The 27,947-nt window shown below is 43.7% G+C and overlaps 1 protein-coding gene across 1 annotated transcript; it reads right to left on the bottom strand.

The window, feature by feature from the left end:
• Positions 1–9,003: 9,003 nt before the first annotated feature.
• Positions 9,004–27,021, bottom strand: vstm2b (V-set and transmembrane domain containing 2B). The gene is made up of 5 exons (XM_023995275.2): positions 26,318–27,021; positions 25,395–25,582; positions 24,571–24,600; positions 23,450–23,849; positions 9,004–10,026 (listed from the first exon to the last, which is right to left on the bottom strand). Exons 1-5 carry the CDS (start codon positions 26,388–26,390, stop codon positions 9,938–9,940), a joined length of 780 nt encoding a protein of 259 aa, XP_023851043.1. The 5' UTR covers positions 26,391–27,021; the 3' UTR covers positions 9,004–9,937.
• Between the last annotated feature and the right edge of the window lie 926 nt (positions 27,022–27,947).

Here is a 27,947-nt window from a genome sequence, read left to right as displayed (position 1 = left end):
GATTTGCCTCATAAATCACCAATGTACTTTAGGTAAAACATCACTCAGCGAGTGACGGGAAGCTCTAAAAACCTTCTAACGATTGGGTAATAACAGTAGATCCTCAACAACCAATTAATGGTTTCATGTCGATCGTCATTAGTACGTATCTATATTTTATTATCACTTAGCAAAATATTGCTCGAGGGTAAAATGGAGAGCAAGCCAGGCAGTCTCTTTTTCTTTATAAAAGTGCTACTTTGTTTCATTCACAGCCGTTTCACTTTCACCTTGAAATTGGGGGTCTGGGAGACAAGTGTTGTATTTGAAATAATTTAAAACTCTACAGACCTGCCAGAATTGATGTCCTCGACTACATAGAGACAAAGCATTGCATAAACATAAATGCAGGGAAAGACATTGGTGCTGGAGATTGAGATTCGTGACCTAGCCTCCTTCAGTGGTGAGATTTGTCTTGGTTCGGTCATTTAATGTGACAGGCATTTGGGTGGTGTGTATGTGTACCTGACGGTGTGTCTACACGTTTGTGTGGTAATAAATGTGTTCTGGAATCCAGGGGTAGTGTGGGGGTTGAAATTGACGTTTGATACAGAATGTACCTTTCAACACTGGCAATCTCTAACGGCTAGGAATGCATAGCACAAAACAATCGTATACTGATCTTGCGTGCAAATCTACAAATCTCTCAGAAAATAGTTGAACGCTTGCAAATCTACTAAAACAAATCTGTGACAACTGTTGGGTTACAGCCATCCTGAATCTACACTTTACCTGCCAAGAGTTTAAGAGGATGAGTTTTTAAATGAGTCGCCAGAAAGAATATGTTTAGAAAAGGATAAAGTGTCGGTCTATAAATAGACCAGCCCTTATGGCTTAGCCACCATTGTGCAGCTGAGGTAGTGGCAGGAGAAATAGGGCAGCATGCACATTTGAGTTTAGCAGGAACATTTCTTATGGTTTTCCTCCACATGTTCAGGCCCACGGACAGCTGCGGTGAGAAACCACCGCTGCAGCAGCTCCCTCAACCTATTCAGCACCACGGACAGTGATCATTGACACGCACTCCTGCAGCAGTTCCCAGAACACGTGCAGGACCATGGACAGTTCCTAATCACACTCCTCAAACCACTCAGCAATCAAGAGGCTGCACAGTGGAGTCATCAGCTTGACAGGGATATAAGGCTTTCCTAGGTCTTTTGAGATTGATCTGTTTTTCAAAATCTGGATTAGAGTGCACATACTCGGTACACCATGTATTTATAGTATGTATGTAATGCCCCATGCTTGCCTTCTAATGGAATTACAATTACTTTCAAAACAATATTTCTAAATTATAGCTATTGTACAGGGATCTATTTTATTTGGTTCCAGTTTATATATTTCCACTGTAAATTCCAGGACAAATGCATGGGCCAAGAAACACAAGCAATGGACATTAGACTGGTGGAAATCTGTCTTGGGCAGTGGTTTACAGAAGGTAAATAATCAAATAATGACAAAAATTCCACTGTGCTACTCATGATAATAAAAGCCTACACACCATGCATCAGGCTTACGCCCCCTATCTCTTCCTAAGAAGGACATTTTTAATCGCCACGAACCCAATGCCATGCGTAATAACAAGTGCAAATGAGTTCTCTAGAAATCAAATGAAATGTATTTATAAAGCCCTTCTTACATCAGCTGATATCTCAAAGTGCTGTACAGAAACCCAGCCTAAAACCCCAAACAGCAAGCAATGCAGGTGAAGAAGCACGGTGGCTAGGAAAAACTCCCTAGAAAGGCCAGAACCTAGGAAGAAACCTAGAGAGGAACCAGGCTGTGAGGGGTGGCCAGTCCTCTTCTGGCTGTGCCGGGTGGAGATTATAACAGAACTTGGCCAAGATGTTCAAATGTTCATAGATGACCAGCAGGGTCAAATAATAAGAAACATCGCAGGTTTGGAATGAATTATGGAATGTAGCTGCCATGGTCCCAGTGTACTGCTGGTGTGATTTCTAAAGGTCTGGGGGCGGAGAAGGAGAAAAAGACAAAAAGGGAATAAGAGAGGGAGTTTTTTAATAAAGAGAAAATCATTTCCATGGCTTGAATTCGATAAGACAATTGCATTACATCTAGATTTGTCTCAATAAATACCTACCTGCACGTAATCCACACGATCCACACGTCCTACTCAATGTATGCATGTGAGTTTAGAGATGGGGGAGGTGGCACCATTGGACGATTAGCCACTCGTTTTCTTCTCTTTATAATATAATGCATGTTAAGGATTTGAACGTTATATTTACATACACAATGTGCTAGATGTTTCAAATACAGTATGCACAAGCTGAACAGACATTTGTTTTTTTCATGTAAACTATAAGCCTAATGATCTGGCCTACACTGTTCATTTTTTTCCAGAGAGAACTGTTTTTGAACCATTTTGCTTTCTGTCCGTCTGTCCCTGTTTAACCTGCTGCAATCCAATCAGCTTGTGGCGCTTTAGTCAAGGATCTGTCTTTCAATGTCACCAGCTCCCCGTTGGGCTGAGCTGCCAGATGTTCAGTGATATCTCTGTGCTTAAAAAAACCCTTCCCTCCACCACCTCCTCAATCACTACAAAACGTGTCTGCTTATCTGTTGTCCTCTTTGTCCTCATGCAGCCTGGTCTAGATGTAACATATTAAAAATAAATCTGGGACACTCAAATTAGTATGATATGTTGCGTTTGGTATGGTTACATAAGGCAGATGGTTACTTAAAGCGAAAACAAAAATAGGGTGGTTGGTCAGGCTGGTTGGTTGGGCATATAAAGCAAACATCTAGCAACCCAAATGTTGTGAGTCCGAATCTCATCATGGACAACTTTAGAATTTGAGCAACTTTTCAACTACTTACTACTTTGCAACTACAGTACTTAGCATGCTAGCGAACCCTTCCCCTAACCCTAACCTTAACCCTTTAACCTAACACCTAAACTTAACCTTAACCCCTAAGCCTAACTGCTAGCCTAGCTAACGTTAGCCAGCTAGCTAAATTTGGCCACCTAGCCACCTAGCTAAAATTCACAACATATTGTACATTTTGCAAATTCGTAACATTTAATATGATTTGTAATTCGCAACATATCATACGAAATGGTACTTAGTATATACCGTAAGAAACGTAACATATCATACTAAATGAAGTGTCTCAGATTTACATACCGAATAATAGGAAATTGTTCTGAGACCAGGTTGCTCATGAGGTCACCCTGTCAGTAGCTTTTTCACAACAACAACCTTCCATAACATTTGTGGTCAGTAATTCTCCACAACAATATAGCCGGCCCTACTGACAGTGGATAAACGAATGTTTGCCAGGTTTGCAGGAGAGCCTAAAGCATTTTAAATGAGAATAGTCTATCTAAGCGAAGGGCAGCACCTGCTGTTCACCAATCTTCTCTGCTGTCTTGTTCCCTGGCCTGCTAGCAGGAGACACGGTGTTGTGGGCTGAGGTGCAGACAATCCTCGGAGAGTGTCAGGTAGCATCAGTGTCTGTTCAGGCATGGGTTCTGCTGTAGCATGGCTGGGCCTGATATGGCTGTGTAAATTTGACCACGGTTTAGACACTGGCACTGGGGAGGTTGTCTGTCTTACATGAAGGCTGAAACGTTTTGTTTATGCCCTACTGTGCTTCTGCCACTGTTGACCATGCTGTTTAATTGGCTCCCTGCTTTATCAGAGGGACAGATTGGAACAAGGATACTTCATCTCTGACAACATTGAATCTTTGAGGTGAAGGATTACTATGTACATACACATGCACAAATGCACACACACACACACACACACACACACACACACACACACACACACACACACACACACACACACACACACACACACACACACACACACACTGCGTTGTACAATTTTGCTAGTTACCAGTAGCCCTTGATTTCAGGATGACAGAAAATCTGAACATGATTCTGCTGTTCTCCCTTTTCTCATCTGCTGCAGTATGCTCTGGTTGCTGATAAATCTAAGAACTGGCTAAGGGGAGAAATAAACTTTATGTAATGCCCCAGGCAGCATTCTGAGGTCTTTATCTATCTCATTAATTCCTGTTGCATTTAAATAATAGACTTCTGACATGTCTTTACCCTCTGCATCACTGATCTGATCCTGAGCGGTGTAGTCACGGAATTCTCTAGCAGATGTGTACATTTCTAGAACACCTTGTGGCAACGTTGCACATCAGAATCACCTTTATTCGCAAAGTACATTTACACATACCTGGAATTTGCATTGGTGAGAAGGTGCTGCCAGCAATAGACAATATACAAACAGAATACAGACACAAGTCCACATAGACATCATACAGAATATTGAATATCAGAACAGTAACCATAAAACACAAAAACCCTAGAGTATAGACTGATTACAGTGGGAATACACAATTTACAAAGGGGGTATATCTATGTATCCAGGGGGAGGGATTCTGCTGTGACAAAAATATACAGTGCTGTGTGGAGGTGTACCTAGTGCCAATGTAGTATAGCGCAGATTAGTGTTTGAGGCAGTCACTTATTCCCTATGAGCCCGATGGCGAGTTGATGAGGAATACAGCATGGGGGAAGAAACTGTTCAGGTGGTTTTGGTCAGATTGGCTGAAACCGTCTGCCAGAGGGGAGTCTTTGAAAGATGGGATGTCTGGGGTGGGCAGGGTCGGCGATGATCTTTCCTACACTTTTCTTTGTCCTGTAGATGTGCAGGTCCTTGATGGAGGCGTGTGATAGCCGATGACTTTCTCCGCAGACCAGACGATGCATTGCGGGCAGACACAGACCCAAACCATGCGGCGATAGAAGAGGTGAGGATCGACTGGCTGTGTAGAACCGAACCAGAATTGTTAGAGAGAGTTTGAGTTTCTTCAGCAGGCGCAGATAGTACATCCTCTGCCGAGCCTTCTCGGTGACCGCCGTGATGTTGTCCTCACACTTGAGGTCGTGGGAGATGATAGTCTCCCGGAATTTGAATGACTTGGCCGTGCTGACGGCTGAGCCATTCACCTCGAGGGGGAGAGATGGTGGGGGTAATTTCCTGTAGTCAACCTCCATCTCCACGGTTCTGACTGTGTCTAGTTCTAGGTTGTGGTGACTGCACCAGGCGGTCAACCTCTCCACGGTACTTGATGAGACGGTATCCCGTCACAGATGAAACCAACCGGGGGGGTGTCATCAGAAAACTAGAGTAGTTTGACATTGAGTCGGCTGGAGGCGCAGTCATTGGTGTAGAGTGAGTAGAGGAGGGGGGAGAGCACACAACCCTGCGGCGCCACCGTACTGAGAGATGGGGAGTGAAAGATGTTTTCCCAGCTTAATGTGCTGTGTCCTGTTGGTCAGGAAGTCGGTGATCCACCTGCAGGTAGTCAGATACGTTCAGCTGGTTGAGTTTGTGCTGTAGGCCTCCCGGGTGGCGCAGTGGTCTAGGGCACTGCATCGCAGTGCTAGCTGTGCCACCAGAGACTCTGGGTTCGCGCCCAGGATATGTCGCAGCCGGCCGCGACCGGGAGGTCCGTGGGGCGACACACAATTGGCCAAGCGTCGTCCGGGTTAGGGAGGGTTTGGCCGGTAGGGAAATCCTTGTCTCATCGCGCACCAGTGACTCCTGTGGCGGGCCAGGCGCAGTGCACGCTAACCAACAGTCGCCAGGTGCACGGTGTTTCCTCCGACACATTGGTGCGGCTGGCTTCCGGGTTGGATGCGCGCTGTGTTAAGAAGCAGTGCGGCTTGGTTGGGTTGTGTTTTGGAGGACACATGGCTTTCGACCTTCGTCTCTCCCGAGCCCGTACGGGAGTTGTTGCGATGAGACAAGATAGTAACTACTATCAATTGGATACCACGAAAAAGGGGGTAAAAAAATAAGAATAATAATAATAAAAAATATATTTTAAAAAAGAGTTTGTGCTGTAGCAGGTACTGAATGATTGTGTTGAAGGCCGAGCTAAAGTCCACAAACAATATCCTCACGCATGTCCTTGGGTTGTCGAGGTGTTGGTGGATGTAGTGAAGGCCCATGTTGACGGCACTGTCCACAGACCTAGGGTGGAGGGAGGACGGGGGAGGAGGGGAGGGAAGGAAAGGAGGGGGGGGTGGCCGTGGGAAGTGAGGCAATGAGGGAGGGTGGCAGGGGAGAGAGTAGTCAGGAGGGGGGTCGGGATAGGAAGTAGATGGTTTTAAGTTTCATGTTGAATTAGTCGTATGTATGGGATACACATGGTATACACCGTCCAATGAAATGCCCACTTGCAGGTTCCTTCTCGACAATGCAACAACAATAAGAAATAATAAAAGATAAGAATAGGAACATAAAGTAGATGGCTCAGCAGAATATAATACATATTTTAGCATTTGGATAATACAAGATGGGATGGGGGCAGGGTGGAGGGGAGTCCTAATGGCTGAGGGTGTTGTCAGCAGAGGGGCTAGATGGTAGAGGGCCCTTTCTGTTTCAAAACGACAGTAGAACTAGTTCAGCTGGTTTGGTAGTAGGGGTTCGCCTGGTGCCTGGGGGGGGTGTTTTATTTGTAGTTGTTGATCTGCTGGATATCTTCCAGACAGGCGAACAGTTATTAGCTGCTCCTTGTAACGACTTTTGAATTTGACCTTACTCTCACACCACAGGATATTAGTTATGTGTTCTCACCCTGACCATAAATGTTATGTCATGGACCAATACTGTAAATGGAAAGAAATGTTTATACTGCATTTAATTTTCTATTTTTGGCTGATCTGGATTATGGTGAATGTAATACTTCTACCTCTCGGTGACCCAGTAAACGCAGCAAATTATATATTTTTTATAAACCAAACTGATTCATAAAATCGCCACCGGACAATTTATATTGCCCCCCCCCCCCTCCCTTTTGTACATTGCTGCTACTCGCTGTTTGTTAGTTACCTATGCATAGTCACTTCGACCCCACCTACATGTACAGATTACCTTAACTACCCTGTACCCCTGCACCTGTCTCTTATACACATCTAGATGTGTATAACCCTCCCTTTTGTACATTGCTGCTACTCGCTGTTTGTTAGTTACCTATGCATAGTCACTTCGCCCCCACCTACATGTACAGATTACCTCAACTAGCCTGTACCCCTGCACACTGACTCGGTACCGGTGNCTGTTTGTTAGTTACCTATGCATAGTCACTTCGACCCCACCTACATGTACAGATTACCTTAACTACCCTGTACCCCTGCACACTGACTCGGTACCGGTGCCCCCTGTATATAGCCTCGTTATTCTTATTCTTATTGTGTTACTTTTTATTATTACTTTTTATTTTAGCCTACTTGATAAATATTTTTCTTCTTCTTGAACTGCACTGTTGGTTAAGGGCTTGTAAGTAAACATTTCACGGTAAAGTCTACACTTGTTGTATCCGGCGCATGTGACAAATAAAGTTTTGATTTGATTTGATGTTACGCTCCAATAGAACAAGGGAGAGAAGGTCTGAAGGCACCATTACTGAGTCAAGTGCATTCTAAGGCCGGCCTAAATAAGGCAGAAACAGCTTGTTAGTAGGCACATAAGGTTCCTCAATAAGTATCTTCAGAGAAAATCGATGCTAACTATTCTTTATTTAAGAATGTTCTCATCCGTATGTGTCATGTGCTTTTCTCTATGCAGCAGTTGTATTTCCATATGCACAGTCCACAGAGCAGGACAGTATCTGCCTTACTTGGCTTTGTCACTTTAATGCGGCCCGTCTGTAACGGGCAGAGGAGGGGTGTGCGCCAGAATTAATCAGACACTGACGAGGAATAATCATTGGGCTCTTTGTTGACTGCCTGCCTCGCCCTACAGAACTCGGTAATGTGTTATGCAAACGAGATGTGGCGAAACTTCCTAATACGCATCCAATACCCTGGATGTCATTGTCCACCTCGGTCATTGGTTAGAAGAATGGTTTTAGAGGGCGAGAAGGAGACAAAAGAGGGAACGGGGCTGCGATTTTTACAGGAAATGATTTACGGGGCGTAGAGAGCACTCAGGGCCTTGTCGGATGTTGTGTAACACACTTAAATCCCTTGTCAAACACTCATTAGTTTGATGGGCAAACAGCCCCTAAAAAGGCACTGAAACAAAACCAATTTTTTTTTTTATGTTGCTGCCGGTTTGCTGCTGTTAGCTTTTACCTATCTGACCTGTTTATTATTTAGTGGTGATATTAATTTTCGGGACAAATGCAGTCCATACTCAAGAGTGAATCAAAACAATAGTTTAAGGGAAAGTTAATAAACTGCCAAATGTCAAAAGACATTGGCATTCAACACTTGCAATGAGAGCTCTGTTTGTGTTTATATCATGTCTGCTCGACATCTATTGAGACCAAAGGACTGTCTGGAGCCAAACTAAAGTTCAAAGTGGAACCAGTCTTCCCATTCTCCACCAATATTAATGTGGGAAACTGACAAACGATGAAAGAGAAACAGACAACAAGAGGAGACTAGTTAGGAGTTTCCGTTGCTCATTCCCTGGGATGCGCATATGACTTTTGGTTTTGTTAGTTAGACATGCTTACACGAGCGAGAATTCTTCCACTGAATGTGTGCCTATCCTGCCGGAAAGACTACATCACAGCTCACTACTCCCAGGGGACTGCGTTGCGACCCTCAGTCGACAATGTGGGCGTTCAAGTGGTACCTTGCGTCTGCTTTGCCAGCATCAACAGCTGCTCAGCTGTCACATATCTCCCATGGATTCAACGGAGCTCAGACACTGGTTCTGCAACTGACTTTTGGAGGTACACTTGGACAGGGATGCACACAGGCGCTTCATTAAACATTAGCGCTTGTGGAGCACACACTGGCAAGAAAGATCTGTCTGGACAGTGACCTACATACCTAATTCACTTCTAGTTCATGGAAAGATTAATCTCATGATATGGGTCAACCATATACTTCAGGGAGCACTAAGACATGGTTTCCTGTATGGTCAAAGAAAGATTCATAGATGTAATGTTCACATGTAACGCCTTTGATGTCAATTTTTATTGAAAAAAAACTACAACTTTTATTTCAATTGGTGTTGGCAACATACCAATAAGTTTTTTTTTTTTTGTATTTATAAATGAATGTCTTAACTTTGACCACCATATCTTTTAATAAAAATAAACATTATTGAAGGTGACTAACAACAACTATGGTAATGTGTGCCTTATTTAATCAAAATATATAAGGTCATATTTGTATACATCATGAAACGACGCTCGGAGAAATCATGAGAGAGAGGGGCAACAGAGCGACACAGACTCACAGTCTCCGTGAATGAACCGAACATTAAAAAAAAGCCCCATCTTCGACGTCTGTGAAAAAACATGATGGGTTTCTGTTCAACAGCTCATGCAAATCAACCTAAACATACATGAGGAGTGGATCTCTATTAGAATAAAAAAAAGAATCTTCCAGAAGCAGATATGATCAAAATCATTTCAAAATCCTGAAAAATGAATTCCCCCAAAAAATCCATTGAACTGAAAATATAATACAAATAGAAAATAAAACATCAAAAGATATCCACCCGAAAATAAATAAGAACAGCCATGCATGAAGCACGGCAGATACTATTTGGAAACTGGATACAGCGTTTAGTGGATGTCGGTTGTGTGTATGACGTAGCTGTGAAGTTCTTATTCACATAGATTCCTTGTTTCATGCTTCTCATACAATTCATATACATTCAGTTCTTAGACGTGTCCTCCATTAGTCCCAGTCAGAAGACCACGTCTTGTCCTTCTCTTTCATTCAGTCCTTATATCGTCAGTCCTTTCTTCTCCTCTCTTTGCCATTCGTTTCCTCGCCCTCAGGGATGTGCCATAACGGTAGACATCTATATATATATTTCCCTTTCGTTGTTTGGTACATAAAGTGAAAACTTTCGGGTCGCCGTTTGGTTGAAGTCTCTTATTGGGTAAACAGGAAGGGGAGGAGCTTATGCAGGATCAGGAGAGTGATGAAGAGGAACGGGTCAGTGGTGGTAATGGCTCCAGAACCTGGCCAGACAAAGACAACCAGAGGGGGTAGAAAGGTCAGTGGAAATGTCTCTGTGCTACAAATCAAACCTGCTGAGAGATACAGTGTTAAGACAGTATCATGGATGCCTGGCTGTGGTGAATGGGAACAATGGGGGATCCTCCAGAATAAAGGAAGCTCACAGTAGCTCATGATATCTGTTAACTCCCTGCCAGGAGTAGAATTCTGTATTACCTAGGCCATATTTCACACAATTATGGCTGACAAAATGGCAGTTGTGGAAAATCTCAAGTCTACTTTCGTTCACGCTTCTGCTGCCATGTTGCAGATAGAGGTGAGAGTTTCATCCACATTGCCAGGCTACCTTTTGAGTCCATGAAATGGCGGCATCTACTTATGCTGATGGTTTTGTACAGGAAAGGTAGGAGACATCCCGGGGAGAACCTGGCCATGAGGAAGAGTGGCCCTTGGATTCAGCTCCTAATCCCTGTCTGACACATTTCATTTCCTGTTTGGGCAGTAGAGCAACTGCTAGCTAAAAGCTGTTTCATTCTGACACACGCACACTCTCTCATACGAGCACACATGCTCATGTACGCACACACACATGCATAAACGGACGCACGCGGTCACCGAGGAACAGACCCCTACAAACAAAAGGCAGGCCAGATTGATTTTTCAGATCATCACACACACACACACACAGAAACAAGCGTAATGAGTCAATGTTTAACGAGGCTGGAGCTTCTGTGACACCTCTAGTGTGAAACAGCCGTCTGTTTTTCCATTCTCATGTTTTCAACCAGGCCACGCCCCGCTACACATCCACACACCAACGCTTCCATCATCCCCCAGCCCAAAGACATGGTATAAAGACCACACGAACATCAACTCAAAGATATGAACTCTACTACACGCAAACAGGGCAATACAAGTGCTTAACAGTGCCTTACAAGACTCACCCGGAGCCAGGCCAGCTGTCTTAATCACAGACAGAACTGCAGTGTATTCAGGACAAAATGGAGGGAGTGAGAAAGCATTAGACCAAATGTCTTTCTCCATATTTCGCTGAACGTTGATTCGCTGATTGGCTCTAATCTTCGCATCAATTCCCCTTGTTTCTCCCCCATTCTACTTCTATTGTTTCAATCTCTCATGTCCTTCCATCCGCTCTCTGTTTATGTCTCTGGCACTGTACCTCTTTGTAAACTGTATCCCTTCTTTTGTGTCCCACCCCCCACTTATCTGACCCTCCTCACCAAGGATCCAAATGACAGGTGTTTATTTAAGCTCTGACTGCTCCTGTCCCCTCGTGACGCACCCCACCTCAGCACCAACCAGACCCTTACAATCACCCCTTATGGCAGGTGCTGTCACAGACATCTTTAAAATGTCCAATCCAATCTAAATTTGTTGAAAAATAATAATTCCTGAGTAGAAATTGTGATAACATATAACCACCTTAGTATTAGAAAAGCACTTTGGGATTGAAATGTGGAAACAGAGCAGGATTATCAGTTGTGATATTGGTGGGGACCAGAGGACTGCCTCAGTTCACCTTTTGAAATGGCTTAGTCACGCAATAATCCACATCTGTTCAAAGTTCATACCTGGTGTCAATAGATATTCATTTAGCACTAGGAAAAGCCAGACTTTTCAGGTACCCTGCTTGAGAAACCAGAACTTCTTCTCACGCTCTAACATGTATACGAAATCTTTGGCACAAAACCCCTCTATTCTATGTTCAATTCAAAAGTCATTATTTTCTATCCACAACTACATTAAACCAATGGTTTCACCCTGTGTCATCTCTGATGATCTTTATCAGACACTCTCCTACTCAGACAATTAATATAGGTGTTCATTGAAGACGGAAGGCAGGTAAAGCTGTGTAAAAATACAAAGATCAAACAAAATCCATGAAAATAACAACATGAATAAACCCACACGAATCAGCTAAAACCTGAGAACTACTCCCAGGACCATTGTTGCCAAAATCACTGCACGTTAACACAGCAGTCACCAAACTAAACACCAAGGCATTACTCCATCCACACTAATCCCCCTACTGGAAGCACTAAATAAGTTTACACTTAAAATATAAAGTATACACTTATAAGAGCACACACTGCTCCAACTCCAAATTCGCACGACACTCTGTTGGGATCTGTCTTGTTTATCTTTGAACCATGTTTTAGTACCAGTGGATATCTCTCTGTGGGAATGACATCGCTTTGCCTTGCGGTTCAGATGATTCTCTCCTGAGTCTTGAATCAATCAAAGCATACACTTACTCTCAGAACACAGTGTCTGTAAGATCATCTGTCTACTGTAGATAAATCAGTTAGCCAATATTTTACGTCTAAGGAAATGTAGGTTTGTGAGAGTAACCTCGACCTTTAAAAATACAATGATTTCAATAGTCTATTTAACTGCAGACAGTCTGCTATACTTTATATAACCCACCACATTCAAATATTTGGAAAGTGAAACCCGGGACATTGGGTTAAAAAGCCATCTGACGTGGGGGTGTTGAAATTTGGCAAATGAATAGGCCCAACATATTATTTGGAGATCACATTGCAGCTCATTGGGGGCAAAGTGAAGCAGAAACAATACACCCCTCAAACAGTGTACAACACTAGCTATGACTCAGCTACATGCCCTATTCGCACAATAATTACTGTCATTAGTACACCAGCACTGTGAAGTGTACACTTGATTTCAACACTTGATTTCTCTCTCTCTCTCTCTCTCTCTCTCTCTCTCTCTCTCTCTCTTTCTCCCTCACACATTAGCAGACATTGACAATTTACCTAAAGCCGAACCCCTTGGATGAGAGGTACAATCTCATCGTTCTGTTAGACACGAGTGTTTCTGCCGAGTAGCAGCTATGCACTGTGTAGACCTGTAACTAATGGCCATTAGGATGACATCACTATTCTCGAAGGTTACGGTTGGCATCTGCTAGACGGCTGAATAGGGGGATGATTAGGAATCGCTTATGGGGGAGGACAAACAGAACGACTGAAAACACAGATGTGGATAAAGAAACAAAAAAAAAACGTTTTCAGAGCATGGAGTGTTCAATGGGGAGTGCAACACAACGTACTGCAGATAGATGCAGTCAAAAGAAAGACCAAAGACTATGTTGCAAAGAGAGACAGAGGAAAAAAGAGGGAACTATTGACCGAGCTTGGCTAACAAAGACACTGCATCCACACAGGTGGTTGACTTTGTTCTATTCGTTTAACTGGACTGAACATACAAAGAGGGATGTTGTATGATGTTTTCTCTTGTTGGTGCCTACGTTTGTCCTCATGGATACACGGGTCACAAGTGAACGTCTTTTGTTAGGGGGAGGTTGAACTCCAACAGGCTTCTTCACCACATGGAACCAAAAAGCCTTGGATGTTCAATAATACAAGCTGAGGGCGAGGCAAATAAGTACTCCTCCACCACTTCACCCTGCAGTGCGCCATAGTTTTGCAACTCTGACTGCTTGGGGTACCTACAATAAAGAGAACCGCTACAGAGTTCTACCATTATGGATTGCCAGCTACCATTGTTCCATATTGGTCATGTAGTGTCTTTCCTTACAGGTGAAAGTGACCACTTATTTAAGTGAGAACTCTCCACCTCTCTACCACTTTTCCCACTATCTCATGGTCTTGGATGAGCTATAGGCCGCAACACAAAGGCCCAATAATAATAGAGTAATGTAAAGTCCCCATAACCGTCCAGCCGTCATCTGTCACAGAGATGACAACACCAGCACAGTGCCTTCTTGCCAGGCAAACAATGGAAGTCAACAACGGAAGTCAATCAACACCACATTGGGAGAAGTGAAGTGCTTCCCACACAGTCTGACAGTTACCTAACACTTGTCATAATTGTCCTTAGAGGGAGAGCTGACATATCTGTAAAAGAGCTCACATGTCAGGGGGCCGTTAAATTCAACACACCACCCCGACACAACACACACCACACACACACACACACACACACACACACACACACAGAGAGAGGATGCGATAGACTGGGTGTTTAATGAGGGATTGAGACAGCTGTCCAGCCAGAGACAAATACTCTTGCCAAGGGATATCAAGGTAATCTAGAGTAGCAAGCAGACCATTGCATTTTGGGTAGGTGTATTCAAGTGAGCTCTTGCATCATCACTGTCTGGCTGTCCTCATGCTCGATGCCATCCTCCGCACTCCATACCAAACAAGTTCACCTGGCAAGTCCTTTCGACGAAGTGCTGAGTGCACACAGTCACAGTTTTTAATATTATTGCATAGTCAACTGCTCCTATTGCTCTCTCTTTCTCCCCTCACTTTCACTGTGAATAATACAAACAGCAACATTATCGAACTAACTCCCACAGTCACATGCACAATGTGGAATATTTCCACTAACCAAATGTTCCTTTTAATCAAGCAGTCCATAATCAATATAGATAGTCAATAAAATTAGAATTAGAATATCCCAGTGAATTAATTTGATGATTGATTAATTAATTAAGGATCTCAGTAATAGCGGTTCACATTGTAATTGGCTTTCAGATTGGCCTACATACAGGTTGATATTCGTGAAACAAGTGAGCCGAATTACTGAGATACTTTAAATTAATCTGAAATATTGTTTTACGTAAGGGACAACACTATCGTATAAATGCTTGGGAGGTGCCACAAACAAAGAAATGCTCTGAGATGGAAAATATTTCGAATAATATTCTGTTTCTAATGTTGGAAAATGCTGGGAGTAGAGCTTGTGATTCCATGGATGGTTGTATTCGCAGTTTAAAGTTTCAACAAGGTTCCATTTCACTGTTGTGTCGTAGTTTTTCTGTTAGTGAATTGAGAACCAGGAGGAACATTCACAGCTGTGCAGTCGCCACACATTCCACTGTGAATTCATGATAGACAACCACCATCCCCAAAGTGTTAGCCACTGATCCTCCATGGGACCATCAATCCGGTTCCCTGTGAAGCACTGGAGAATGGTGCACTGCAAGTTGATCTGTTATCCCAGCAAGGCCACCAAACCCCCAGATGAAAAATGAAAATTTGAGAGGCAATTTGAGACACCTGACAGTGTGCTGAGGGGCCAGCTTATCTGCCACATGCCCGTGGCATTTCCCCTTTAATATTAATTGTTTCTGCCAGTCAGCCAGATGACATTGCAGAAAAGTGACAGATGCACGCATTTCCGAGAGGCGGGCCAGATCACATTTTTTCCCCCTCAACTGTTGTTATTGTGGTACGACAAGGGAGGGCCAATCTTTCAAATATGCCAGGGTGCTTTTTAACCTTCACAATCTGTTGACAAATATGTTGAGGGGTTCACTTAAAGAAATAAAAAAGCCAAGAAAAAATTCTGTCTCCCACAGTCAATGTAAACGTGTCAGGGAGGCACTTTTACATGGATTGATTTACTGTATTTGATTTAGTCTGACAGAGATACATGACGAGAGACAGAGAAGCAAATACTGACCAGACAATTTGAAGGAATATATCAGCCTTGCGCTGCTATATATGAAAAATAATATGCATCAGATTCTCATAGTGAGTTTGAGAGAGAGAGAGAGGAGGAGAGGCGAGGAGAAGACGCAGAGAGAGACGTACGAGAGAGAGAGCAGTGAGAGAGCGAAAAGAGCGAGACGAAGAGAGAGACGAGAGAGAGAGAGGAGAGGAGATGAGGAGAGAGGAGAGAGAGAGAGAGAGAGAGAGGAGAGAGAGAGAGAGAGAGAGAGGAGAGAAGAGAGAGAGAGGAGAAGAGAGAGAGAGAGAGAGAGAGAGAGGAGAGGAGAGGAGAGAGGAGAGAGAGAGACGAGAGAGAGAGAGAGAGAGAGAGAGAGAGAGAGAGAGAGAGAGAGAGAGAGAGAGGAGAGAGAGAGAGAGAGAGAGAGAGAGAGAGAGGAAGAGAGAGAGAGAGAGAGGAGAGAAGACAGGAAGACAGGAAGACAGGAATCAGTGAACTGGCACTGGTATTGTTTGATTTTTCTCGCCAAATGGCCGCCCCTGTCTCGCTTCGCTAAGGACAGGGTTTGGCCGAGCACGCTGATCCACAATGCCAGTTCCTAGGAGAAGGCCATTTAACGTGCTCCAGGCTAGTGTCACGTCCACGGTGCATGTCCAGGATGGCAGCATCCGTGTTCTGAACAGTCCAACATGAGGAGGACTAACAGCATGGTGCCGTTCTATTAGCTTGGTGTTTTCAGCATGATTACCCCTCGGTTGGCAGTTAGCTTCATTCAGAAAGTAAGGGATTAGAATCACATAGAGAAGACCAAATGGATCCCTGGCCTCTGGATGAGAGAGTCTGCTAAATGACTAACATGTAGAAGAAGTAAATGTAGGCTTCCAAATGACCAATTTGCACAACTCTGTTGATTCCATTTTCAATGGAACTCAAGGCTCTGTAGATGGCATTGGCTTCAAGCATACATTTAGATGAACATGTTGTTGGATGATATTACTGAATAAGAAGTCGGGGATTAGTAGTGGAAGCAGAGGCGTGTAGCTGTTTCCTCTGGAGTCCTCTCCTCCAGTTATGGCCCCACCAGCTGTCCTCCTCTGCCCTGAGGACAAAGCCACAGCAAGGGGAGAACAGCCATCCCGACAAGCCACAGCACACGTCGAGCAGACACAACACTGAGTACGATAGACACAATAGGGAAGGAACAGAGAATGAAACTTCCCACAATGTCTCCTCCAAGGGCCTCTAAAGTATTTCGGAAAACTTCCCATCAGGAGTTCCTTGAGGAGAGAGACAACCCCCGTGTAAAGAAGCCAGAACCCTGGCAACAGCCTATCATTAGAGGAAGGCCTTGCTCTACATTACCCCCTTAGTCACCCTGCAAACCACCAACGCACTGACAGCAATAGCCAGGAAAGAGGAGGAGAAGTCTGAGGTCTCCCTGGCTGCTTTCACATCCCGTCTGTACACACACACAGACACAATCAAAACATACATCAGCACACAGTTACATGCTAACGCACATAAACATACAAGTGTGATCCCACGTACTGATAAGTGTGCATCCTCCTTCCCTACCCCCAACCAGACATGTCTCCCACGCTGCACCACCACTGCGTCAGCAGCTGTAAGTCTGATATGGCAGAACGGCGAATTAAACCCTCCTGCGGAGTCTGTGAAATGTAATTATTCAGGAGTATGCTTCATCGATCAATAGCGAGTCTGGCGTGTGAGATAGCCCCCTGCTCACTCTCTCCAGGGGCTGCTTTAAGGCGCTCTCGCGTTATAGTGTGGAGATCATGAGGAGACCTCATCTCCACGTCCATTGTGAATCACATCTTCATAATTTCTTTCTCTATATGGTGGACACTATAAAGGCAAGAACCTGTCACTCTCCTCTGCAGCATCTATAGTGGAAGTATTCACCCCCCTTGGATTTCTCACATTTTGTTGCATTATGAAGTGGGATTGAAATGAATTAAATTGGTATTTATTTGGTAATTGATGTCAAAGTGAAATGAAAATTCCATATATATTTTTTAAATGAATGAAAAATAAAACACTAAATATACGTTGATTAGATAAGTATTCACCCCTGAGTCAATACATGTCAGAATCACCTTTGGCAGCGATTACAGCTGTGTGTCTTTCTGGGTAAGCCTCTTAGAGGAAGAGCTTTCCACATCTGGATTTTATTTATCTTTGAACTTTATATGGTGATCGGCATCTAAACTTTCATAGTCTTACCACGACTACCAGAAAACAGTTAGTCTTTCAATCACCCACGTGGGTATAACCAATGAGGAGAAGGCACGTGGGTACCTGCTTCTATAAACCAATGAGGAGATGGGAGAGGCAGAACTTTCAGCACGATCTGCGTCGGAAATAGAAAGGAGTTCTATTTTAGCCCTTGGCATCGCAGACGCTTGTTGGCGAGCGTGAGCAGTGTGGGTGCAATAATTGAATAACATGGATTTCTACATTTATTGTGCGACGCTCGCGCACGCGACGTGTCCGGTCTGGTCAGCATGTAAGAATTCAGACCATTGTACTCAGTACTTTTTTGAAGCACCTTTGGCAGAGATTATAGCATTGAGTCCAGGCTCAAAGTCCAGGCTCTGGCTGGGCCACTCAAGGACATTCAGAGACTTGTCCCAAAGCCACTCCTGCGTTGTCTTGGCTGTTGTCCTGTTGGAAGGTGAACCTTTGCCCCAGTCTGAGATCCTGAGCACTCTGGAGCAGGTTTTCATCAAGGATCTCTCTGTGCTTTGCTCCGTTCATCTTTGCTTCGATCCTGACTAGTCTCCCTGCCACTGAAAAACCTCCCCACAGCATGGTGCTGCCACCACCATGCTTCACCGTAGGGATGGTGCCAGGTTTCCTCCAGACGTGATGCTGTACCCTTCCCCAGATCTGTGCCACTACACAATCCTGTCTCGTAGCTCTACGGACAATTCCTTCGACCTCATGACTTGGTTTTTGCTCTAACAAGCAGTGTCAACTGTGGGACCTTATAGACAGGTGTGTGCCTTTCCAAATCATGTCCAATCAATTGAATTTACCACAGGTGGACTCCAATGTTGTAGAAACATTTCAAGGATAATCAATGGAAACAGGATGGACCTGAGCTCAATTTCGAGTCTCATAGCAAAGGGTCTGAATACTAATGTAAATAAGGTATTTCTGTTTTTCGTATTTAATAAATTAGCAAACATTTCTAAAAACCTGTTTTCACTTTGTCATTATGGGGTATTGTTTGCAGAATGATGGGGATTTATTTTTCTGTTAATAATTTTATAATAAGTCTGTAACGTAACAAAATGTGGAAAAAGTCCAGGGGTCTGAATACTTTCTGAAGGCACTGTATATACTGCATTACCAAAAGTATGTGGACACCTGCTCTTTGAACATCTCATTCCAAAATGATGGGCATTAATATGGAGTTGGTCCACCCTTTGCTGCTATAACAGCCTCCACTCTTCTGGGAAGGCTTTCCACTAGAAGTTCGAACATTGCTATAGGGACTTGCTTCCATTCAGCCACAAGAGCATTAGTGATGTCGGGCACTGATGTTGGGTGATTAGGCCTGGCTCGCAGTCGGCCTTCCAATTCTTCCCAAAGGTGTTCGATGGGGTTGAGGTCAGGGCTCTGTGCAGGCCAGTCAATTTCTTCCACACCGATCTCGACAAGCCATTTCTGTATGGACCTCATTTTGTGCACAGGGGCATTATCATGCTGAAACAGGAAAGGACCTTCCCCAAACTGTTGCCACAAAGTTGGAAGCACAGAACCGTCTAGAATGTCATTGTATGCTGTAGCGTTAAGGTTTCCCTTCACGGGCCTACCGAGTAGCGCAGCGGTCTAAGGCAATGCATCGCAGTGCTAGAGGCATCACTACAGATCCAGGTTCGATCCTGGGCTGTGTCGCAGCCGGCCACCAACGGAGACCCATGAGGCGGTACACAATTGGTCCAGCGTCATCCGGGTTAGGGGAGGGTTTGGCCGGCTGGGAAGTTCTTGTCCCATCGCACTCTAGGGACTCCTTGTGGCGTCCGGGCGCATGTATGATGACTTCGGTCAACAGCTGTACAGTGTTTCACAACACATTGGTGTGGCTGGCTTCCGGGTTAAGCGGGCAGTGTGTAAAGAAGCAGTGCGGCTTGGCTGGGTTGTGTTTCGGAGGATGCACGGCTCTCGACCCTCGCCTCTTCCGAGTCCGTACGAGAGTTGCAGCGATGGTACAAGACTGTAACTACTACCAATTGGATATCACAAAATTGGGGAGAAAAAGGGGTAAAAAGTACCAAACATTTCTCTTCACTGGAACTAAGGGGCCTAGCCCGAATCATGAAAAACAGCCTCAGACAATTATTCCTCCTCTACCAAACTTTACAGGTGGCACTATGTATTCGGGCAGGTAGCGTTCTCCTGGCATCCGTCAAATCCAGATTCGTCTGTCGGACTGCCAGATGGTGAAGCGTGAATCATCACTCCAGAGAACACGTTTCCACTATTGCAGAGTCCAATGGCGGCGAGATTTACACCACTCCAGCCAACGATTAGCATTGCACATGGTGATCTTAGGCTTGTGTGCGGCTGCTCGGCCATGGAAAACCATTTCATTAATCTCCCCTGGCAAACAATTATTGTGTTGACGTTGCTTCCAGAGGCAGTTTGGAACTCGATAGTGAGTGTTGCAACTGAAGACAGATGATTTTTACGCGCTACACGCTTCAGCACTCGGTGGTCCTATTCTGTGAGCTTGTGTGACCTACCACTTCACGGCTGAGCCATTGTTGCTCCTAGACATTTCCACTTCACAATAACAGCACTTAAAGTTGACAGGGGAAGCTCTAGCAGTGCAGAAATTTGATGAACTGACTCGTTGAACAGGTGGCATCCTATGACGGTGCCACGTTGAAAGTCACTAAGCGCTTCAGTAAGGCCATACTTTTGTATAGATAGTGTGTATATACATTTGAAGTCGGAAGTTTACATACACTTAGGTTGGAGTCATTAAAACACATTTTTCAACCACTCCACAAATTTCTTAACAAACTATAGTTTTGGCAAGTCGGTTAGGACGTCTACTTTGTGCATGACACAAGTAATATTTCCAACAATTGTCTACAGACAGATTATTTCACTTTTAATTCACTGTATCACAATTCCAATGGGTCATAATTGTGCATACACTAAGTTGACTGTGCCTTTAAACAGCTTGGAGAATTCCAGAAAATTATGTCATGGCTTTAGAAGCTTCTGATAGGCTAATTGACATAATTTGAGTCAATTGGAGGTGTACCTGTGGATGTATTTCAAGTCATACCTTCAAACTCAGTGCCTCTTTGCTTGAAATCATGGGAAAATCAAAAGAAATCAGCCAAGAACTCAGAAAAAAATTGTAGACCTCCACGAGTCTGGTTCATCCTTGGGAGCAATTTCCAAACGCCTGAAGGTACCACGTTCATCTGTACAAACAATAGTACGTAAGTATAAACACCATGGGACCACGCAGCCGTCATACCGCTCAGGAAGGAGATGCGTTCTGTCTCCTAGAGATGAACGTACTTTGGTGCAAAAAGTGCAAATCAATACCAGAACAACAGCAAAGGACCTTCTGAAGATGCTGGAGGAAACAGGTACACAATATCTATATCCACAGTAAAACAAGTCCTATATTGACATAACCTGAAAGGCCGCTCAGCAAGGAAGAAGCCATTGCTCCAAAACCTCCATAAGAAAGCCAGACTACGGTTTGCAACTGCACATGGGGACAAAAATCATACTTTTTGGAGAAATGTCCTTTGGTCTGATGAAACAAAAATAGAACTGTTTGGCCATAATGACCATCGTTATGTTTGAAGGAAAAAGGGGGACGCTTGCAAGCCAAAGAACACCATCCCAACCGTGAAGCACAGAGGTGGCAGCATCATGTTGTGGGGATGCTTTGCTGCAGGAGGGACTGGTGCACTTCACAAAATAGATGGCACAATGAGGAAGGAAAATTGTGGATATATTGAAGCAACATCTCAAGACATCAGTCAGGAAGTTAAAGCTTGGTCACAAATAGGTCTTCCAAATGGACAATGACCCCAAGCATACTTCCAAAGTTGTGGCAAAATGGCTTAAGGACAACAAAGTCAAGGTATTGGAGTGGCCATGACAAAGCCCTGACCTCAATCCTATAGAAAATTTGTGGGCAGAACTGAAAAAGCCTGTGCGAACAAGGAGGCCTACAAACCTGATTCAGTTATACCAGCTCTGTCAGGAGGAATGGGCCAAAATTCACCAAACCTATTGTGGGAAGCTTGTGGAAGGCTACCCAAAACGTTTGACCCAAGTTAAACAATTTAAAGGCAATGCCAATCAAATACTAATTGAGTGTATGTAAATGTCTGACCCACTGGGAATGTGATGGAGGAAATAAAAGCTGAAATAAATCATTCTCTCTACTATTATTCTGACATTTCACATTCTTAAAATAAAGTGGTGATCCTAACTGACCGAAGACAGGGAATTTCCTTGGATTAAATGTCAGGAATTGTGAAGAACTGAGTTTAAATTTACTTGCCTAAGGTGTATGTAAACTTCCGACTTCAACTGTATACAGTACTAGTCAAAAGTTTGGACACACCTACTCATTGTGTGCAAAGCTGTCATCAAGGCAAAGAGTGGCTACTTTAAAGAATCTAAAATCTAAAATATACTTTTGATTTGTTGATCATGTATATATACAAAAGTATGTGGAAACCCCTTCAAATGAGTGGATTCACTATTTCAGCCACACTCTTTTCTATTTCTATTTCTATTCACTCTGTCATTGAGGACATTATTGTCGAGTAACTACAATGTTGCTGATCGATCTTCAGTTTCCTCCCTTCACAGCCAGTGAACTCTGTAGCTGTTTTGAAATCACTATTGGCCTCATGATGAGATCCCAGAGGAGTTTCCATATTGTCCTACAGCTCAGTTAAGAAAGACCTCTGTGTCTTTGTTGTGTCTGAGTGGTTTAATACATCACCCACAGCATCATTATTACCTTGACCATGCCTAAAGAGATATTCAATGTCTAATTTGTTAATGTTACCCATCTACCAATCACTGCCCTTCTTTACGAGGCTTTTGAAAAGCTCACTGGTCTTTGTAGTTGAATCTGTGCTTGAAATTCAACACTTGACTGAGGAGCCTTATATATGGTGTATGTGGGGGACAGAGGAAGGGTTAGCCATTAAAACATGATGTCAACCCGTTTTACTTCATACGGAGTGAGTATATGTAACTTATTATGTGATTTTCTAAGCTACATTTTACTCCTGAACTAATTTAGGCTTGCCTAAACAAAAAGGTGAATACTTGTGCAACAACTATATTTTAGTTATTTAATTTGTAGGCCTATTAATTTGTTAACATTCTTTTCACTTTGACATAATGGAGAATTTTGTGTAGATCAACGACAATGACATTTCAATCCCACTACGCCACGCAAGAAAATGTGAAAAAATCCAAGGGGATGAATATTTATGATACCTACTGCATATACATACACACCTTCCCTCACTCTCCATAGTCTGACTATGACCTCTGGCAAAATCAAATGTCTCAACTGGTGGCAAGATAGGTAGATATGTCCCAGCAAGGATAAATTCATTTTTTTATTAAGCTATGATGAAAGAAAGAATACCTCCCCGTAAGAAACACTGCCCTGTGAAGCAATATAATTACATGCAACAGGTTGTGTTCGCTACACAAGCATCATCAAATATATTATTTGTAAATAACATTATATTATTCAATGACAATAAAAATGTCAGTGTAATTTATTATTCACTCAAAGAGGGTAAATCACCGATCTGAATTACATGCTCCTGATGGTCTGACAGGAGATGGAGGAGCAACACACACAAACTCCTCATCTTCTACCCTTGTATCACTAGGTGTCACTGTTGCACTTTAACTTACCAGCTCCGTGCTGCTGTCGGAGGATGGCCGCATTGCCGGGCCTTGGCGAAGCAGAGGACTTTGCTGCAGAGGCGGTGGTCATCGTGCTGGCGGGGAGGGGGCCATTTCCCGCCGGAGGAGGCACACGAGGCTTTCCCTGACCCGGCTCAGAGGTAGCCCGCCCCCCGGCCACCGCGTCCTTGCTGTTCCTCAGTGGCCATCTATTCTGAATGTGGGACACGGCCTCCTCGGCCACCATGCCATCACGCGGAACCACCCGGAGGGTGGCTTGAACCTTGTATTCCTGAGTCTCGTCGGAGTACAAGTCGGAAACTCGGCACTCGTACACCCCCTCGTCCTCCTTTCGCACCTTGGAGAGACTAAGCCTGTGAGATATGGCGCTGCCCTGTACCCTCACAGTCTACAAAGAGAAACAGAGAAAGGGAGAAATTGCTACATGCACAATATAACCTGTTGGTTTCGACAATAAATATGTCTATATCAAAGGAGACTATGTCGGCCACCCATTAGACTACTGCCACATATGTAGCACGCGATGAGGGTTTATGGGTTTGATAGCCTAAATCCTAAAGGCCTATAATCCCCCAAAAAATCTTAATCGTGTGGACGCAGTCTCAATAGAGAAATAACTTGCCGCTCGGCAGGAAAATGCAATAACGTCGCAGTTTAGTGGTGGGCCTAAACATGGCAGATTTAATGCTGCCTATTGTGTGGCAAGTCTCTGGATACATTTCAAAACAAGATTAGGCTATATTTATATTATAAAGGCGACATGATAATGGTGAGCCAGCCAGGTTTGAGCGAACTGTACAAAATGGAGTCGTAAGTCTAGAAAAAACGATGCTTGGAAAAATGCCCACTTGCAACAGATGCGTGGACAGTTACCACCATAGCTTGTGCTAAAATATTGTCCATCGACCTCCATAGCACCACTTGGCCATATGATGTGACTAGCCCTATGATCTTGAACAACGTTTATAAACATGTTATTACTCAAATGCATTATGGGACTTAACAGTGCAGCCATATACAACATTTGAAGAAATCAGATAGATATCTACACTATGATAAAGTTTTAGCGTGAATGCTTCAGCTGGACATGAGGAAACACAAACACTTACGCTTATTTTTGTGGCATCCTTTTGAGTGACCTGAAACCAGAAATTTGTCGAAGTGTTATGGTCAGCCAGAGACACAAGACTGCATAATACTCTCGTTAATAGTAATTACACTTAAGGATATGAGCTTCAACACAATTGGAATTCCATGTGCAATTTTGAATAGCTTTCGACATTGCACAATTGTTTCTACAGCTGCGCGCATTGGAATCAGCACCATGGACAGCAACAGTTGCGTTGTTCCCAAACCTGCCCGAAACAGCGTGCATTGACATCAACACCACCGACAGCAACAGCTGTATTAACTCTCGAGCTGTCATAAATGATCGTTTGTGTTTTCCAGTGCGTGTTTATTGTGCTTCAATAACAGAGCAGAAACTACAGATGGGGTTGTTCTGTGTCCCTGAGTCGATTGAAACAAAGGCACAGATTGCGTAATCATGTCACAGTTATCCAACAGCATTATGGAATATTCCAACGTGGGCATTTGTGTGCCATTTGTATCATTAGGTGTGACGCACCCCCTCCCGCTCACCCCAATATACACACCCCCTTCTTTAATATGAATGGCCACACAGTGTTTATAATCTCCAGTATATCCTTTCACATGCTTTTAGTCGGCAAACATGTTGTAATCGAGTCCATCAAATAAATAGTGACATATGTCGTACATATGGCGATGCCATCATGAAAGGCCAGATTGCACACAGCCGTAGCCGTAAGTGTCAATCACTTTTGGCGCAACTTCGAACATTTAAACAGAGCCCCTCTCAGTAGTTGCCCGGGAGCAGCCCAACCTGCCCTCCCTGTCATGGGGACAGCATTACCTTGGCTCTGTTCGCCGGAGCGCTTATTTGCAGTTCGTGTGCAAGTTCTTTAGGTGTTGTCTCCTTTAGGTACCACCACTGGATCTCAAGCGAGAAGGGCGATGATCCGATGGCCCGAAAGGCGCACGGCATCTCGACGTCTTCTCCCTCATTGACACTCACATCTTTGGGCACTTCAGTAAACGTAGCTAACATTGAGAAAAGAGAAGGTATAGAATAGATTACTATGTTGGAATAACACATTTACAAAGGTCTGAGATTACGTAGCCTCACGACAGACAACTGACATGCGCTTTAGTGAGATCCGTTTCCACATTGTCTTTATTTCGCAATACAATCATGTTCAGGTTGCCATTCAATTTAAATATCAGTTTATAATAGTTTAAGACTTAAAATAAAATAGACAATGAAGCAATGACGCAAAGGTAGCCTACACAACTAGGCGTATTGGCTTCATGTGACCTGTGTACTGTGTACGGTGAATTGAAATGACCATGGCGTTTGATATAACCTGTAACGGAATACATACAAGTATTTGGTCACTATGAGAATACTAATTATTGTTGCCTTCCGTGTTTTGAGAGACCATGTTCATCTTGCATTAGGCTTAGCATAAGTGAGGAAATGTGGAGATTATGCAAAACTGCTGAAGCGCAGTCTTGACGTGTGTGCGTCTAATACTTGAATCCTATCAATCTATTCTCTCACCCATGTATCATTTAATCGACAACGTAATTCTTTTTTTTCTTATAACGACCAAGTCACTGCAGCATAATAATGCGCTCGACTTCAAATAATGACCCGGTCCGGTCCATATCACAACAGCTTGAAATCCCAAATCTAACGACATGGGCTGTTCGATTGACAGCAATTGTGTTCACCATCAAAAGCACGGCATGCCACGACTAACAAAGTTGACTTACCATTTACACAGAATAACAAGGGTGCATTAAGAATTAAATAATAAAGGACGCCGTTGAGTCCCCGTTTTTCCATCTCATAGATATCCCAGGGTAGTTAGATTAGAGAGCGCGTAAAGACGGTCATTTGACCATAAATGTATCTTTATAACATCAACATTTCAATTTCCATGATGGGCAAGCGTTGGTCTCTGATCTGTTGGGTAATTCGTTAGCTTTCCCAAATATTCAAGATATTTCACAAGATCCAAATAACGTACTCCAATATGTTTTCCTGCCAGCCAGGCGAAAAACGTACAATCCAAAGGTGCGAACCAGAATACCCTCTCTTGATAAGTGAGAATGTTCTGCAGCTGCTCTATATTCTGTTATTATCCCTTTATAACTGTGATTTCTTATTTCCTGATGTGCTTCAGGTCGAAACCAAACTTCTTCTCAGCTGAAGAAACCTGCTCATTCTGCTTTCCACATGAAGGGAAGGTTTCCCGGGCACTTCTCCAAGACCCATTACATAACCATCCTTGTGTCCGCTCCCATAAAGAGGACCTGCCGAGGACGAGAGTCCCGTGTTTTGTACTAAGACCTGGAGGATCAGTAGATAGTTCCCAGTTTCGCGAGCGGATCCGTCTGCTTTGTGTGCGAGTGCATATCAGTGAGGAGGCGCTTTAGCATTTCCAAACCCACTAACTTAGTGTGGGATGCGCGCGACGCCACCGATAGCCTGACGCGCGTTGAAACCTAATCAACCCTTCCCTCAAATCAACGAACGGCACAACCTATGAGGACAATTCTCACAACCTGACGTCCAAACGAAATGCCAGCCCTTAAAACATATAGAATCAAGATGATTCATGCTGTTTTCTCTCCAAACTCAACAAGCCACTCTAAAATTAGCAGGAGCCGAGATTTGTATTTATTTAATGTGAAAAATAGGCCTACAGAAAAACTGCAGCGCTTTATACTTTTGTTGTTGCAGTATTGGTCAGCTGTCGCACAGCCTCTGGTATTATAACCACCGGGATAATCCGTATTCCCTCAAACAGACAGTGGTAATTCGGATTAAAATCAATCTCACTATGATATTGAACCATTCAACACAGTCGTGCTCCTATTTAATCATGTTGTGCTATTTGCTTTGAAAATAAATAGGGAACTATGTCAATGTCACCCAATACATGTCATAACGGTTTATGGTTTGATGATTYTGATGATTGGTGTGACCAGCCTGCTGTGACACACACACACACACACACACACACACACACACACACACACACACACACACACACACACACACACACACACACACACACACACACACACACACACACACAGACCTTTAAGAATGTGTGCCACCAAGTGGTCCGTTATTGCTTTAATCTAGGGTCTTTCTGAGATGCCTGGATGGTGCAGCAGACTGATCCCATGGCTGAATCCTAAAACGGCTCTCCCAGCTGCCAAGCTGCCAATAATGCATTGCTTGTTCACTGAATTCTTCCCATTAGCACTTCACCCAAAGCTAGTATAGAGTGCTAGAGTCAGAGAGAATTGGGAGAAGAGGACATGAGAGCTAGAGAAAGGCTTTGCTGTGGGAAATGATGACTCTATTTTATCAGGCTGTGGGCGATGTTTC

The sequence above is a fragment of the Salvelinus sp. IW2-2015 genome, linkage group LG10, assembly GCF_002910315.2.
Source record: "Salvelinus sp. IW2-2015 linkage group LG10, ASM291031v2, whole genome shotgun sequence".
NCBI lineage: Eukaryota > Metazoa > Chordata > Actinopteri > Salmoniformes > Salmonidae > Salvelinus > Salvelinus sp. IW2-2015.
This window is presented reverse-complemented; position numbering and strand designations above follow the sequence as displayed.

Coding starts and splice junctions, on each gene's coding strand:
- vstm2b (XM_023995275.2), bottom strand. CDS start 26,390: ATGGAAAAACGGGGACTCAACGGCGTCCTTTATTATTTAATTCTTAAT. Junction 25,583..26,317: donor CTTGTTATTCTGTGTAAATG/GTAAGTCAACTT, acceptor TCTCAATGTTAG/CTACGTTTACTGAAGTGCCC. Junction 10,027..23,449: donor CCGACAGCAGCACGGAGCTG/GTAAGTTAAAGT, acceptor TTGTCTGGCCAG/GTTCTGGAGCCATTACCACC.